The sequence below is a fragment of the Schistocerca nitens genome, chromosome 3, assembly GCF_023898315.1.
Source record: "Schistocerca nitens isolate TAMUIC-IGC-003100 chromosome 3, iqSchNite1.1, whole genome shotgun sequence".
In the NCBI taxonomy this organism is placed as follows: domain Eukaryota; kingdom Metazoa; phylum Arthropoda; class Insecta; order Orthoptera; family Acrididae; genus Schistocerca; species Schistocerca nitens.
Genome location: NC_064616.1, coordinates 865,878,538 through 865,893,511, shown reverse-complemented (window position 1 = coordinate 865,893,511; position 14,974 = coordinate 865,878,538). Strand labels below are relative to the sequence as shown.

The 14,974-nt window shown below is 42.9% G+C and overlaps 1 protein-coding gene across 3 annotated transcripts in view; it reads right to left on the bottom strand.

Annotated features, from left to right (window-relative positions):
* LOC126248900 (uncharacterized) overlaps positions 1-14,974 on the bottom strand; it is a 367,279-nt gene that overhangs the window by 71,782 nt on the left and 280,523 nt on the right. For all 3 annotated transcript variants that reach the window (XM_049950373.1, XM_049950371.1, XM_049950372.1), the window contains exon 3: positions 7,162-7,386. In XM_049950373.1, the coding sequence (XP_049806330.1) occupies positions 7,162-7,386 (225 nt within the window). The remainder of the gene's footprint in view (positions 1-7,161; positions 7,387-14,974) is intronic.

Genomic DNA, 14,974 nt, shown 5'->3' with positions numbered 1-14,974 from the left:
TGTCGAGCTACATACCCAACCAACTGCCGCTTTAGGCTTGCAGTTCTCTCGAGGACTCCTAGCATACGTCGCTCCGCGGTTCACTGTGTGCGCTTCAGTTTACGAGCGCTTACCTTAGCCAGAGTCACAGTTTCCAGGCCGTAGGTTATAACTGGTAGTATGCACACATTATAGACCTTAACATTCAAATTATTTGCGACACCCTTATTTCAATAATACTCAAGGAAGGTTTAATATTCTGCCTTGCCTGCGATATGAAAATCGACTCACTGAGTGTTTGTATTATGTGTGGTGGGTCGTATTGTGACAGCTGCAACGCTAGAGGTTGCAGCAAACATTCCACATGGGAGACGGTCGTTGGTCTGCTACAGGAAATTAGTACTCTGCCCGATGGTTCTGTCGCCAGATGGTATCTGGTCGTTCAAGCCTCTGTACGCCAGTCATCAAATACAAAAGTGCACATCGCTTTCTGGACGTGGACTTTGTCATTGAAACTCTGATTGAGGGTGTTGCTGTTTAAGACATTTCTAGCTTTGTTCATCCGTATTGATTTAATCTCACATTACTTGCAGTCGCCATGTTCGCTCTCTACTGTACTTGCAGCAGCCGACTTAGTGTCGATTTTGTTTTCACGCGCTTTTTGGTTGGCGGCACTGACCTGTCTACTTTGTGTCAAACGGTGTGTGTTGATTATTTCGTAACAGTGTTTTGAAAAACGTAAGTGATGTCAACAGCCATTGGCCAAATAGAACATGTTGTGATAACGTACTATGTCTATATTCCTTCAACTGATGAACCTAATCTCCTTATTTATTATTAATTTGGAAATTCCGCACTCATGTGCAATTACTTTATCATTAATATGTATGTATAGCTAAATTCCATCACTTCATGTAGTTCTTTAACACATACCACAACTAAAATATTAAATGTGTGTCTCTGGGGATTAATATATGGAGTACCAGTGGATAAGATGCAAGACTATGAGAGGTGGCTGTAGTTTTCACACGGAGGTGGCGCTACAGGCTTATGCTGTACATTGCTTTGAAGCCGGTGCCACCATGTTAGTAGCGCGTATACACTAGCAGTCTACGCTTTACAGTTTCTTCTTTTTCTTAATGTCTGTCGAGTCCACACAACAGTTGTTTTAAATAGTACATATTACAGTGTTTTAGTGAATGAAACAGTGTCAGGAAGGCATTTTCAGACGTTTTTCTGGCGTATTTGATCCACTAATATTACGCATTTAGTCTCCTTAATGTAACTTTCTTTTTGTTATACGTTTCGAATAATCAAGAAGAGTAGTATGTGGTATACAAAGGATACTTTAGTAAGTCAGTATTTCCTTAATGCGGAATGAAGAAACTGAGGTTCCGTCTATGTCCTCTTCCCGAAAAGGGTGAGAACATAGTTTGCTCTATCTGGACTGTTTGCAATATTTCCTTATCACAGCGTTCAACCAAAGCGCACTTAGAGTTTTACTGATAGGAAATCTAAAGTTAAATTACAGAAATGAAACCACTACAGTAAAAGCAACCGGCGCAAATAAAATTCATGTATGCAACAGAAAATATCACTTCAACGAGTCCACTGACGAATGAAATAAGATTCCTTTACACTTTAGACTATAATCAGAACGATTAGTATAACTGTAAATGATGCAGGCTGGCGTTTTTTTTAATCAATACACTTCCACCAGAAGCCAATGTTTGGTCATACTAACACGGCGGATGTCGGCTTCAAGTTTGTGACGTCATAACTCCCCTTATTGTGGCCGGCCGTGGTGGCCGTGCGGTTCTGGCGCTGCAGTCCGGAACCGCGGGACTGCTACGGTCGCAGGTTCGAATCCTGCCTCGGGCATGGGTGTGTGTGATGTCCTTACGTTAGTTAGGTTTGAGTAGTTCTAAGTTCTAGGGGACTTATGACCTAAGATGTTAAGTCCCATAGTGCTCAGAGCCAGAGCCCCTTATTGTAACTCCATGAATCTTCGTTATGTTTACATCTTTGCCACTGTGACATTAACTATTGTTTGCTAACTCAATCAAAGAGCCTTGCACCTGAACACATGCGTGGGGTGGACCTCTGTGACAGTTTGGGCTAGGTTCGTAATAGCTGAATGGTTCAAATGGCTCTGAGCACTATGGGACTTAACTTCTAAGGTCATCAGTCCCCTAGAACTTAGAACTAATTAAACCTAACTAACCTAAGGAGATCACCCACATCCATGCCCGAGGCAGGATTTGAACCTGCGACCGTAGCGGCCGCGCGGTTCCAGACTGTAGCGCCTAGAACCGCTCGGCCACCCCGGCCGGCGTAATAGCTGACATCAGAGGTTTTCGGCCAAGTTAACGTGCAGGTAGAACTTTGGTGGACACACACACACACACACACACACACACACACACACACACACACAATTGCTTCCTGGATGGTGTTTGGAGTAGACTGTCGCCGCAGGGTGCTGAATGTGGTAAAGTGTATGAACGCTTTAGCGCGGGCCGCGATCTCTAATATTTCGCAGTAAGATTGGGGCAAAACAGTAACATGTGCAACTCATGATTTGAAAATCATTGGTTTGGAAGCCGTTTCACAGCAGCCACGTGGACCTTAGCATTAAGTTCGATAACTCCATTTGGGCGCGTAGCTCGGTATCATACGAAAGCTTGTTATGATAATTCTTTCGTGGGGATGATTACATTTCAGGCATAACTGCAGAGAAGAGCAGAGTAGGTCTTCCATTTTGCAGAATAACGTTTTTATTTCATAGTCTAGAGGAGCCGTTTTCTTTTGTATGTTTTTATGGCAACAGAACATCTTTTCATTTCTTTGTAAGTTACAACGTATAGTCATTAACTGTTATGTTGAAAGGCAAGGTCATAGGATTACAAAGTTTCACACTGATAAGTTTCAGGTTTCACAGATTACAGTTTGGAGTAGACTGTCGCCGCAGGGTGCTGAATGTGGTAAAGTGTATGAACGCTTTAGCGCGGGCCGCGATCTCTAATATTTCGCAGTAAGATTGGGGCAAAACAGTAACATGTGCAACTCATGATTTGAAAATCATTGGTTTGGAAGCCGTTTCACAGCAGCCACGTGGACCTTAGCATTAAGTTCGATAACTCCATTTGGGCGCGTAGCTCGGTATCATACGAAAGCTTGTTATGATAATTCTTTCGTGGGGATGATTACATTTCAGGCATAACTGCAGAGAAGAGCAGAGTAGGTCTTCCATTTTGCAGAATAACGTTTTTATTTCATAGTCTAGAGGAGCCGTTTTCTTTTGTATGTTTTTATGGCAACAGAACATCTTTTCATTTCTTTGTAAGTTACAACGTATAGTCATTAACTGTTATGTTGAAAGGCAAGGTCATAGGATTACAAAGTTTCACACTGATAAGTTTCAGGTTTCACAGATTACAGTTTCACATGATAGAATCATTAACTATTGAAAGGCTGCTTTAGCATAGAAAGCTTCACGTGTTACAACTTCACTATTTTCTTACAAATTTTCAACTATTTTACAATGAGTTTTTTATGTTTCGAGCAAGGTTGTGAGGGACGGGAAATATCGGCCGTGGTTCAGTGGCCGCGTTCGAAAGTTGCTACGAAAGCAGAGAGGCCTTTAACACAGGTATAAGCGACGTCAGAGCCTTGTTGGGAAATAACAACTGGACGGAGACAAAAGAAACACAAGGAGAGCGGTGTGGGAAGCATTAAATGGATTCGATCATAAAATTCTGTCTACCAGTATGGTAATAGCTCCTAAGCAGATTTTGTCTTACATTAAGTCCGTAAAGGTATGAGAATTATCTATACAGTCCCTCAGTGACGCTACTGGCACAGAAACTGTGAATAACAGGTGAGGCCGAAAACATGAGCTCGATCTTACGAATCTTTTTCGCTGAGAATGATCGTAATACTAATCCTCTTTCATAGTTTTAGACAATACTATTGGGAAATAGCGATCTCACAGTTAAGAAAATTTGTAAAAAACAGTCTCAATTGCACAACATTTGTTAAAAACACGAGGGTTATTCGGAAAGTAAGGAACGATCGGTCGGGAAATGGAAAATACAGTGAAAATCTGATGTTGCTTTGCACAGATGCATTGGGCACTGTGTCTAGTACGCCCATCGATCGCATCTTGTCGCTCTTTTCAGTTCTGAGCTCACAGTGAGAACGTAAAGATGACTAGAAATTAGCGTCTCCCGCCAAGTATGAGGGCCTGGCGAAAGATTTCGCCTGAAGCTATGCAATCCACATAACATAACTGTCATGTCGTTCTTTCTACACGACAATTCTCGGCCGCACTCTGCAGGGGCAATGAAGATGCTCCTGCAGCGTCTTCGATGGGAAGTGTTTGATCACCCACAATACAGTCCGTAATTATCTACCATTGGCTATGAAGACAATATTTTGACATAGAAAACGAGCTACAGTCCACAGTAGAAAATTGTCGAAAAGCACTGGCGGCTGTCTTCTACAACGAAGGAATTGAAAAGTTGGTACAACGCTACGACATACGTCTAAGTCTGAGCGGAGACTGTGTAGAGAAGTAGCTGGAAGGTGTAGCTAACCGTTGCAAATAAAACAGTTTAGATTTTCACTGTGTTTTCCATTTCCTTACTTTCCGGATAGCCGTCGTATGATCTGCCTTGGCCTCTATTAGTAGGCCAGCTACACATAAATCACCACCCAACTGACGATGACGGCGCTTGGAACAGCTGTGCTGATCCCCGCAATACTGCAGTTTTGTGACTGTCTTTTACTAATTTTAATCCTCTTTCAGTCATCGCACGAACGACGAAATAGACGTTGAGGTAAGTAATAAAGGAATGAACATTATTGTGCATATCTGAGATGCCTTGCAACGTGCTGTTCAGAAAAGATCTCCACCTCCTCGTGCTCCTGTGCTCTTACGGATTTATTGACAGCTCTGTAGGTTTCAGTCGCGCCCCCCCCCCCCCCCCCCCGAGCACTATTTCAGACATTAGTCGGGTCCATGCCACGTCGTGTTGCGGCAGTTCTGCGTGCTTGCGGAGGCTCTACACAATATTGGGCAGGTGCATGTACCAGTTTCTTTGGCTCTTCTGTGTAAATTGCTTTCAGAAACTTATTGTATTGGAAGTAGTTGTTAGTGCTCTCACCAACAAACTTGCCGGCCGGAGTGGCCGAGCGGTTCTTAGGCGCTACAGTCTGGAACCGCGCGACCGCTGCGGTTGCAGGTTCGAATCCTGCCTCGGGCATGGATGTGTGTGATGTCCTTAGGTTAGTTAGGTTTAAGTAGTTCTAAGTTCTGGGGGACTGATGACCTCAGAAGTTAAGTCCCATAGTGCTCAGAGCCATTTGAACCATTTGAACAAACTTGGTTACTTAAGCATATAGAAACTTAATAAACGTGAACGGTGTCATCTTTCTATAAGGCCTTAACTTTATTTGTGTAACTAGTCCGAACTGACTGAAGTACTAGCACATTCTATCTTCCTAAAAGCCATCTATTACATGGCTGAGGAGCACAATAGCTATCCCGATGGTTGGATTTTTTATTTCTTTCGTTTTTTTTTTTTTCTTTTATTGGTCGAAGATGCACTTGACTAGATTTGTATGCTCCTCACTGCCATAACACAGCTAACTAAGGTAGTGCACAGTCAAAACTGCATTAGAGGTATTGCTGTAGCCTAACTTAATCAGTGGTTTTTTGTAACGTGTTTATCTTCCTAAGAAAGAACCAAACCACCTTACTAAAGATGTAAGTATTCTGCACCACGTCGAACACACGGAACTCCCCAATAATGGCTCTTTTATGGTACTTTTAAAAACCTTTGATGATTTTTCTTGGGCTGCAAGTCAGTTTGTTTCCACTCCAATAAAAACGAACTATGCAAAATTTGAACTCATTAGGATGAAGGCAAAGGGTGGTCCTGAGCCATCAAAATTGAAAGATCCAGAAAAAATAAAAACAAATTCTTAAAATACTACATCTGCGTGATAAATTCATTTATTACCTAACATACGTAGTTATGTTGTTTACTTCAATTTGCTAAACTGCATGTCTTATCATTTCACAAATCACACTTATCGAGCGACGTGAGTGGTCAGTGACCCCAAGACAGGTGAGAAGACGACAGATAGAGTGGGCTGAGCCGTTCCCTTTTTAGGACCCAAACTGGCTTCCCCATAGTCTTTTACTGTCTAGGGATGGTAGCATACGCAGCTATATCTTCGTCTTCAGTTCGTTTACAGGAGACAATACACTGTTACTCGCATGAAATGCCTGGAAGTAAACGCCATTTGTCCAATATTAACGATTTTATTTTACAATTTAGTTGTGTTTAAGTTAACTGTGCATCAAAGCGGCAGATTATCTCTGCTGGAAGAGATGGTTTTCTTACGGAAAAAGTACGAACTGCGAAACCGGATCTTAGAAACTACATACCAAAGTCATAAACTTTGTATAAGTAATGAACGTAATTAGAAAAATATAATAGAAGATAGTCGAAGGTTCATAAACGAAACGAAACTTTTTTTTCAAGAAACTTAAGGAAATTGAATATCCTAATGCTTTGGAGACCATTACTACTGAAGAATATATGCCGTTTTTGATCAATCAGCCCTTGAATGGAGGGCTAAGGTTCATGCACGGAATCAATCATGAGCTATTTGGGAAACTGATCTTCTAAGCGAGCAAAGACAGCCGTAAAGAGACAAGAGTGAAGCGAATGTGATAGTGAACAATGCATATGGTGTGAATTTGTACTGTTGTCTTCGTGCTTGCCAAACCTAACTTTAGGCCGCAAGGTCGCCGGATCTCTCCCCAATTGAGAACTTTTAGAGCATTATGGGCAGGTCCCTCCAACCAGCTCGGGATTTGACGATCTAAAGCGCCAATTCGACATAATTTCGCACGATATCTCTAAGGAGGACATTCAATAACTCTATAAATCAATATCAAACCGAATAACTGCTCACATAAGGGCCAGAGGTGGACCAACGCTCAGTTTGTGAAGCTCTTTCTCCTGAATAAATCATCCAGTTTTTCTAAAACTGTAACCATTTGTTTATCTGTACACATACGTCACATCTACCGATCTCTGCCCTGTGCAGGTGCTTCTTTCTTTCTTTTCCGAGTGTATGTTGTATGAGAGTGAGGCAGTGGCTTACATTGTGCCAGACGACGGCTGACGGCTGGCAGGAGTCGCAGTAGGGTTTGATGATCTCGCCAGGCGCGCTGGGCAGCGTGACGGGGATGCTGTAGCTGAAGCACGTGCCCACGCAAACGTTGTTGTCGATCTCCACAGACGTGCAGTCCGGGTGCGCCACCACCTGCTTGATGGGCGTGATGTTGCACCACGAGTATTTGTCTGGGTACAGCACGATGTTGTGCACCTGAAATCAGGCAAGTCTCAGCTTAGAAAGGTCTTATAATTGTGCCTACCTTGGTTCACTGGGATACAGTTATTCCAGTCATATAATGTGGTACACGGAAACTATAATGCTGTGAATTATGACATAAATTCAACTTGACGATACATATGGTTTTCTGATCATGTGCATTGTGTGCGGTCGATCACTGCAACGACTGAGAAATACATTTTATAGTCTCCCATTGGCTGTTGCGTGAATGTGTGTGAAATGTTATGGGACTTAACTGCTAAAGTCATCAGTCCCTAAGCTTACACACTACTTAACCTAAATTATCCTAAGGACAAACACGTACAGCCATTCCCGACGGAGGACTCGAACCTCCGCAGGGACCAGCCGCACAGTCCATGACTTCAGCGCCCCAGACCGCTCGGCTAATCCCGCGCGGCCCCATTGGCTGTTCAGTGCACGCTCTTATAAGGAGGTGTTGCATTTTGTGGCCTCTGATTGGTTAGTTTTGAGAACAAATGCACTGAGAGAGACGTACATAGTGCTGTAGTGTGTTTTATTCTACCACGTGGTTATAATTAAACTTTCCCTATTTGAGAGCCCCCCAATGAGAAACGAGTGAACATAAGACAATGAAACTTTGGGGAGACATTTGTGATGTATATGTGTAAGAGAAATTACGAACAAACCATTGAAAGAAATACATTTTAAACTCAACATTAGAAGGTAACATTTGTTAATTGTGTGCCATGCTTACGTTCCTGGTTACAAACGTTGCTCAGTACGACGACCATCAGCATCCACGACATCCTGCAACCGCACTAGAGGTTCCTCTACTGCTTCCTGAAAGATCTCAAGTTGTTGGCTAGCTCTCTCACTATGCTCATCTTCAACCTCCAACGTGTGTTAGTGTCCCATTCATAAACTCCGCCGCGCGCGATTAGCCGAGCGGTTTAAGGCGCTGCAGTCATGGACTGTGCAGCTGGTCCCGGCGGAGGTTCGAGTCCTCCCTCGATCATGGGTGTGTGTGTGTGTGTTTGTCCCTGGGTTACTTTAGGTTAAGTAGTGTGTAAGCTTAGGGACTGATGCCCTTAGCAGTTAAGTCCCATAAAATTTCACACACATTTGAACATTTTTTTCATAAACCCCATCTTTCAGGTATCCACTAGGCCAAAAATCACACGGCTTGAAATCCAGTGATCTTGGTGGCCACGCAGTTTTACGGAGTAAACGAGTGACTTCATGAGCAATGTGAGGTGGAGCACCATCGTACATCAAAACAGCTCGAGTCCAAAGTGCATCTCTCCCAGAAAGCTGGGATCACATGTTGGCGAAGCAGATCACAGTAACATGTGCCGTTCACGCTGCATGTCCTTGGTCCTTGGGGTCAGAGTTCCTGAACTGTGCCGTGAAGCCACACCACGCAGTGACGCGTTCTCTATGCAGGGGAACTTGATGAACGATCGTTGGCTTATCTTGTCTAGATCCATGTTGACTGACTGCAAATGTAGTGCGCACTGATGCTTGTGTTTCAGCCCTACGTTGCTACACCAGTACCGGCGCCTATCGGCAAGACATGTCAGTAACACCACTAACAAAGCAAATCCTGCAGCGCACAGCCTGAACATCATTCCTATAAAGCTGGGTACCGATATGCACACTGGCCCAAGTAGCGGAATTTTAATTATGAACACCCTGTGTGTCAATGACAGGACACATTATTTGAATATATGGGAAACATTCCACAAGGATAGTTATTATGATTAAATAATAAGTATCATTGCATCCCTAACACATATTTAAAAAATAGGCAAGCAGCGTATGAAACTTGTAGCGATTCTCATTACAGTCAGGCTGAGTTCTATTAACGTACCAACGCCCGTAAAAAAAGGACACAAATCTTTCAGACGGGAGGTAAGTGGAAATAACATGTGCGTGAAGTGTGCTATCGTGCTCAAAAGTATTCGAATGCGCTCAATTGCGTTCCGTCCGATTTGCATGCAGTCCACATAACGTAACTTTCTTGCAGGTCCGCTAAACACTTTTCGGAACTGTTTGACTATACAAATAGGTTACCACAGTTGACCACTGCTCTATATGGCAATAATTCCAGATGTAGCCAAATACCACGATACTACAAATATAAGGAAACACCTTATTAGAAATGGAACCGTCCTTAACGCTTGTAAACTCAAATTTATTACAATAAGTGACATTTCTAAAATGTTAACACTCTCATTAGTATATGAGACTACTAATGCCCGTAGCTCAACCGCATAGATCATTCCGTAATCCTTCCCCAAAATTATTATTATTCTTATTCTTATTATTATTATTATTTTGCGAATAAGAGATTTTCAACAATTGCTCGACTTTCAAAGTTGGATATAAATTCGTAGTATTTTTGCTCTCTATAAGGTTTTTCAACAACGTGTTAAACGTAGTTTGCATGAACTGGTTAATGAGCGAACCAGTTAGGAAACCGTTCTGAACAGCGTAAAGTGCTGTATAGAAACCTCACCATCAACGACGTATCATTAATAATTTCATATTATTCATCATGGCATGTGGATCTATGAGCAGCTCCAAAGTCACCTATCACCATTGTCACCTAACACAAAATGACAATAAAAATCATGAGCAGCTAGTTGTGCATATGTTTCAACTTTAAAACACAGATTTTTTTTTTTCTGGATATGGCTTCAAGTCCAGTATCTACAGGCAATGCAAACTAAGCAAAGCTTTCGTGTCTGATCGCGACTCGAACACAGGACTGATTTTCATTGCTAACTAGGCAGAAAGAGACGTGATATACCTCATTTTGCCGGCCTCTGTGGCCGAGCGGTTCTAGGCGCTTCAGTCCGGAACCGCGCGACTGCTACGGTCGCAGGTTCGAATCCTGCCTCGGGCATGGATGTGTGTGATGTCCATAGGTTAGTTAGGTTTCAGTAGTTCTAAGTTCTAGGGGACTGATGACCTCAGATGTTAAATCACATAGTGCTCAGAGTCATTTGAACCATTTTTGCTGCGGTCGCAGGTTCGAATCCTGCCTCGGGGATGGATGCGTGTGATGTCCTTAGATTAGTTAGGTTTAAGTAGTTCTATGTCTAGGGGACTGATGACCTCAGATGTTAAATCCCACAGTGCTTAGTCATTTGAACCATACCTTATTTTTAACTGGTATCATCAAACCTGAAATTGAAATTACTTGACGAAAATCTTTGTACCGGATTGGGACTCCTATCCAGCAACTACTGTTTGTGTTAAATAACCTTAAAAGATATTAAATATGGTTTCTTTCATAAGTAACAAAGTTAAAGTGACGTAGAATGAGGGCAGAATAGAGGTCCTAGCACCCAGAGAGGCGCTGGATATGTTAATTATTTAATTTTCTACTAGTTTGTAAGACAGATATTTGAGATCCATATGGAATTGGTACGCTTATTTCGCGTGTGGAAAAACGAGACTTCAAGTTATATTTCTGTGTGGAATCATAAATTATGAGAAATCCTCTATGGAGGTCGAGGACTGACGGGGTATGGGGATGGAAAAGGTGTGTTATGGTGTGACAGTCTGTTACTCTTGTTTATCGCTTACAAAATGAGGCGAGTGTCTGCTACAAAGAAATTATGTCGTCTACAGAAGGGTCTAAGCACAGGGCTTGATGTGATTAACTAGAACATGATGGGATTGTGCTGTGTGTGGGATACAAAGGTGTTGCTTCTGCTAAGCAATTTTTTAGAAAAAACTTTTATTACTCTTCTAATAATAACTGTTGAACAATGAAACTATTACACAATGTTACCAAGATGTCAAACTATGTGTTGCATGCCTAACTGATATAATATTGATGCAAGTGTTTTTTAAATATTTAGTAAAACAAAAACTACATAATTTTGCGCCCACCTACCCTACTGTTATTTGGTTCAAATGGCTCTGAGCACTATGGGACTCAACATCTTAGGTCATAAGTCCCCTAGAACTTAGAACTACTTAAACCTAACTAACCTAAGGACATCACACACACCCATGCCCGAGGCAGGATTCGAACCTGCGACCGTAGCAGTCCCGCGGTTCCGGACTGCAGCGCCAGAACCGCTAGACCACCGCGGCCGGCTACTGTTATTTCCTGATATAGTCATGACGCAGACAAGTGATCTATGAAAAAGTTAAACGTTGAAGATTTTTTACATAAAATTCTTAAACATTCTAGATTGCAATATTTTAGCAATCATTGATTACTAGTACCTGTGAGGAAACATTCATCGTCAGATCTGAAACGGCACAGAAAATTGCGCATAAGGGGGAAAGAAGTGTAAAGCATTCCGGCACCTTTTACAAGACGTAAATGAAGGCAAATACGCTGACGTGACGAAAGTATTGGGATGCCTCCCAAGATCGTGTCGGACCTCATTTTTTCCGGTGTAAGGCAGCAACTCCAATTCGACGTGGCATGGATTCAACAAGTCATTAGAAGTCCCCTGCAGAAATACTGAGCCATTCTGACTCTGTAGCTGTCTATAATTGCGGAAGTGTTTTCTGGTGCAGGATATTGTGCACGATCTGATCGTTCTATTATTTCGCATAAACGTTCCATGGGATTCATGTAGGGCTATTTGGGTGACCAAATCATTCGCTTGGGCTGTCCAGAATGTTCTTTAAACCAGTCGCGCACAATTGTGACCCGCTGACATGGCGCATCGTCATCCATAAAAATTATATGGTTCAAATGGGTCTGACAAGGGAACCTCCCCATCGCACCCCCCTCAGATTTAGTTATAAATTGACACAGTGGATAGGCCTTGAAAAACTGAACACAGATCAATCGAGAAAACAGGAAGAAGTTGTGTGGAACTATGAAAAAATAAGCAAAATATACAAACTGAGTAGTCCATGTGCAAGATAGGCAACATAAAGGAGTATGTTAGCTGACGAGCGCCATGGTCTCGTGGTTAGAGTGAGCAACTGCCGAACGAAAGGTCCTTGGTTCGAGTCCTCCCTCGAGTGAAAATTTTACTTTCTTTATTTTCGCAAAGTTACGATCTGTCCGTTCATTCATTGACGTCTCTGTTCACTGTAATAAGTTTAGTGTCTGTGTTTTGCGACCCCACCGCAAAACCGTGCGATTAGTAGACGAAAGGACGTGCCTCTCCAATAGGAACCGAAAACATTTGATCGCAAGGTCATAGGTCAACCGATTCCTCCACAGGAAAACACGTCTGATATATTCTTTACGACACTGGTGACGGCATGTGCGTCACATGACAGGAATATGTTGTTGACCCACCTAACTTGCACACTTGGCGAATGGGTAAAAAGATTCTTCTACCTTGCCCGATTTAGGTTTTCTTGTGGATGTGATAATCACTCCAAAAAAAGTGATGAAAACATAAGAGTTTGTCACATAAACTGCATCAAATGAATGCAACAGTTTCAGAGTCGCACAGTTTTCCCTGTGCTCTGTCAAAACATATGTTTTTTACGTTTTCAAATGTTTCCGTGCGTAGACCGTCAAATTCTGTATATGTCCAAGCAAATCTGAACATGTCCTGGAATTTTGGAGAGCGAAGTTGATTATGTGTGAGTGCCTGAACTTTGATAATTATCTGAAAATAAAAAATTAAAATTTTCACCCGAGAGAAGATTTGAACCAAGGACCTGTCGTCCCACAGCTGCTCACGCTAACCACGGGACCACGGCGCTCGTAAGCCAACAGTATCCTTGATGTTGCCTACCTTGCGCATGGACTACTCAGTTTGTATATTTTGCTTTTTTTTTCATAGTGCCACACAACTTCTTCCTGTTTTCTCGATTGATCTGTGTTCAGTTTTTTCAAGGCCTATCCCTGTGCCAACTTGTAACTAAATCTGAGGGGGGTGCGATGGGGAGGTTCCCTTGTGAGCACTATGGGACTCAACTGCTGTGGTCATCAGTCCCCTAGAACTTAGAACTACTTAAACCTAACTAACCTAAGGACATCACACACATCCATGCCCGAGGCAGGATTCGAACCTGCGACCGTAGCAGTCGCACGGTTCCGGACTGCGCGCCTAGAACCGCGAGACCACCGCGGCCGGCATAAAAATTCTATCGTTGTTTGTGAACATGAAGTTGTAAATGGCTGCAAATGGTCTTCAGGTAGCCGAAAATCACCATTTCCAGTCCATGATTTGTTCAGTTAGGCCAGAGGACCCAGTCCATTCCATGTATACATGCCCACGCCATTATGGGGTCAGGCCGCGAGAAGTAGCCGCGCGGTCTTGGGCGCCTAGTCACGGTTCGCGCGGATTCCCCCCTTCGGAGGTTCGAGTCCTCTCTCTGGCATGGGTGTGCGTGTTGTCCTTAGCGTAAGTTAGTTTACGTTAGACTAAATAGTGTGTAAGCTTGGGGACCGATGACCTCAGCAGTTTGGTCCCATAAGATCTTACCACAAATTTCCAAATTTTTTTTCCATTATGGAGTCACCACCAGCTTGCGCAGAGTCTTGTTGACATCTTGGGTCCATGACTTCGTCGGTCTGCGCCACACTTGAACAGTACCAACAGTTCTCACCAACTGAAATAGAGACTAATCTGACCGAGCCACGGTTTTCCAGTCGTCTAGGATCCAAACGATACGGTCACGAGCCAAGGAGAGGTGCTGCAGGCGATGTGCTGTTAGCAAAGGCACTCGTGTCAGTTGTGAGCTGCTATAGCCTATTAACGCCAAATTTCGCCGCACTGTCCTAACGGATACGTCCGTAGTACCTTCCATTTTGATTTATGCGGTTATTTCATGCTTTGTTGCTTGTCTGTTAGCACTGTCAATTCTACGCAAATGACGCTTCTCTCGGTCGATAAGTGAAGACCATGAGCCGCTGCGTTGTGCGTGGTGAGAGGTAATGCGTGAAATTTGGTACTCCCGGCACGCTCTTGACACTGTGTCTCTCGGAATATTGAATTCCTAACGATTTCGGAAATGGAATGTGCCGTTCCGCGTTCAAATTTTTGTTAATTTCCGTCGTGCGGCGATAATCACGTCGAAACCTTTTCACATTTATCATAGGAGTACAAATGATAGCTCCTCCAGCGTATCGCCCTTTTTAGACTGTATATGCGATACTACCGCCATCTGTATATGTACATATCGCTGTCTCCTGTATTGTCACCTCAGTGTACATGCCACTTAATACAATTCGATGAAGACATCATCGATATAACACATGCTTATGCACGTAACGTTAAACAGTGATACTGGATCACTGCTAGTGTACCAGCAACAAAAACCGTACACGTATGGGGATTACGTATTTGTAGTCTGAAGGCAAGAAGGGAAGGAAGATTAGGGTTTGACGTTCCATCGTCGACGAGGTCATAAAGGAGAGAGCAAAAATAATTGGAGAAGGACAGGGAATGGAAATCGATAGTGTTCTTTTCAAACAATCTCGACCCCAGTATTCACCACTATTATCTTGTACAGTAAATAAGCAGGAGAGCATATATTTAACTGTGTTGATAACAATAAGCACTATGAGCAACGAAAACGTTTAGTTTACACTCACGACACCAATTCCCTATTGCACGCATTGCAACTGGTGTACAGATGTTTTTATCGTAATAAAGTT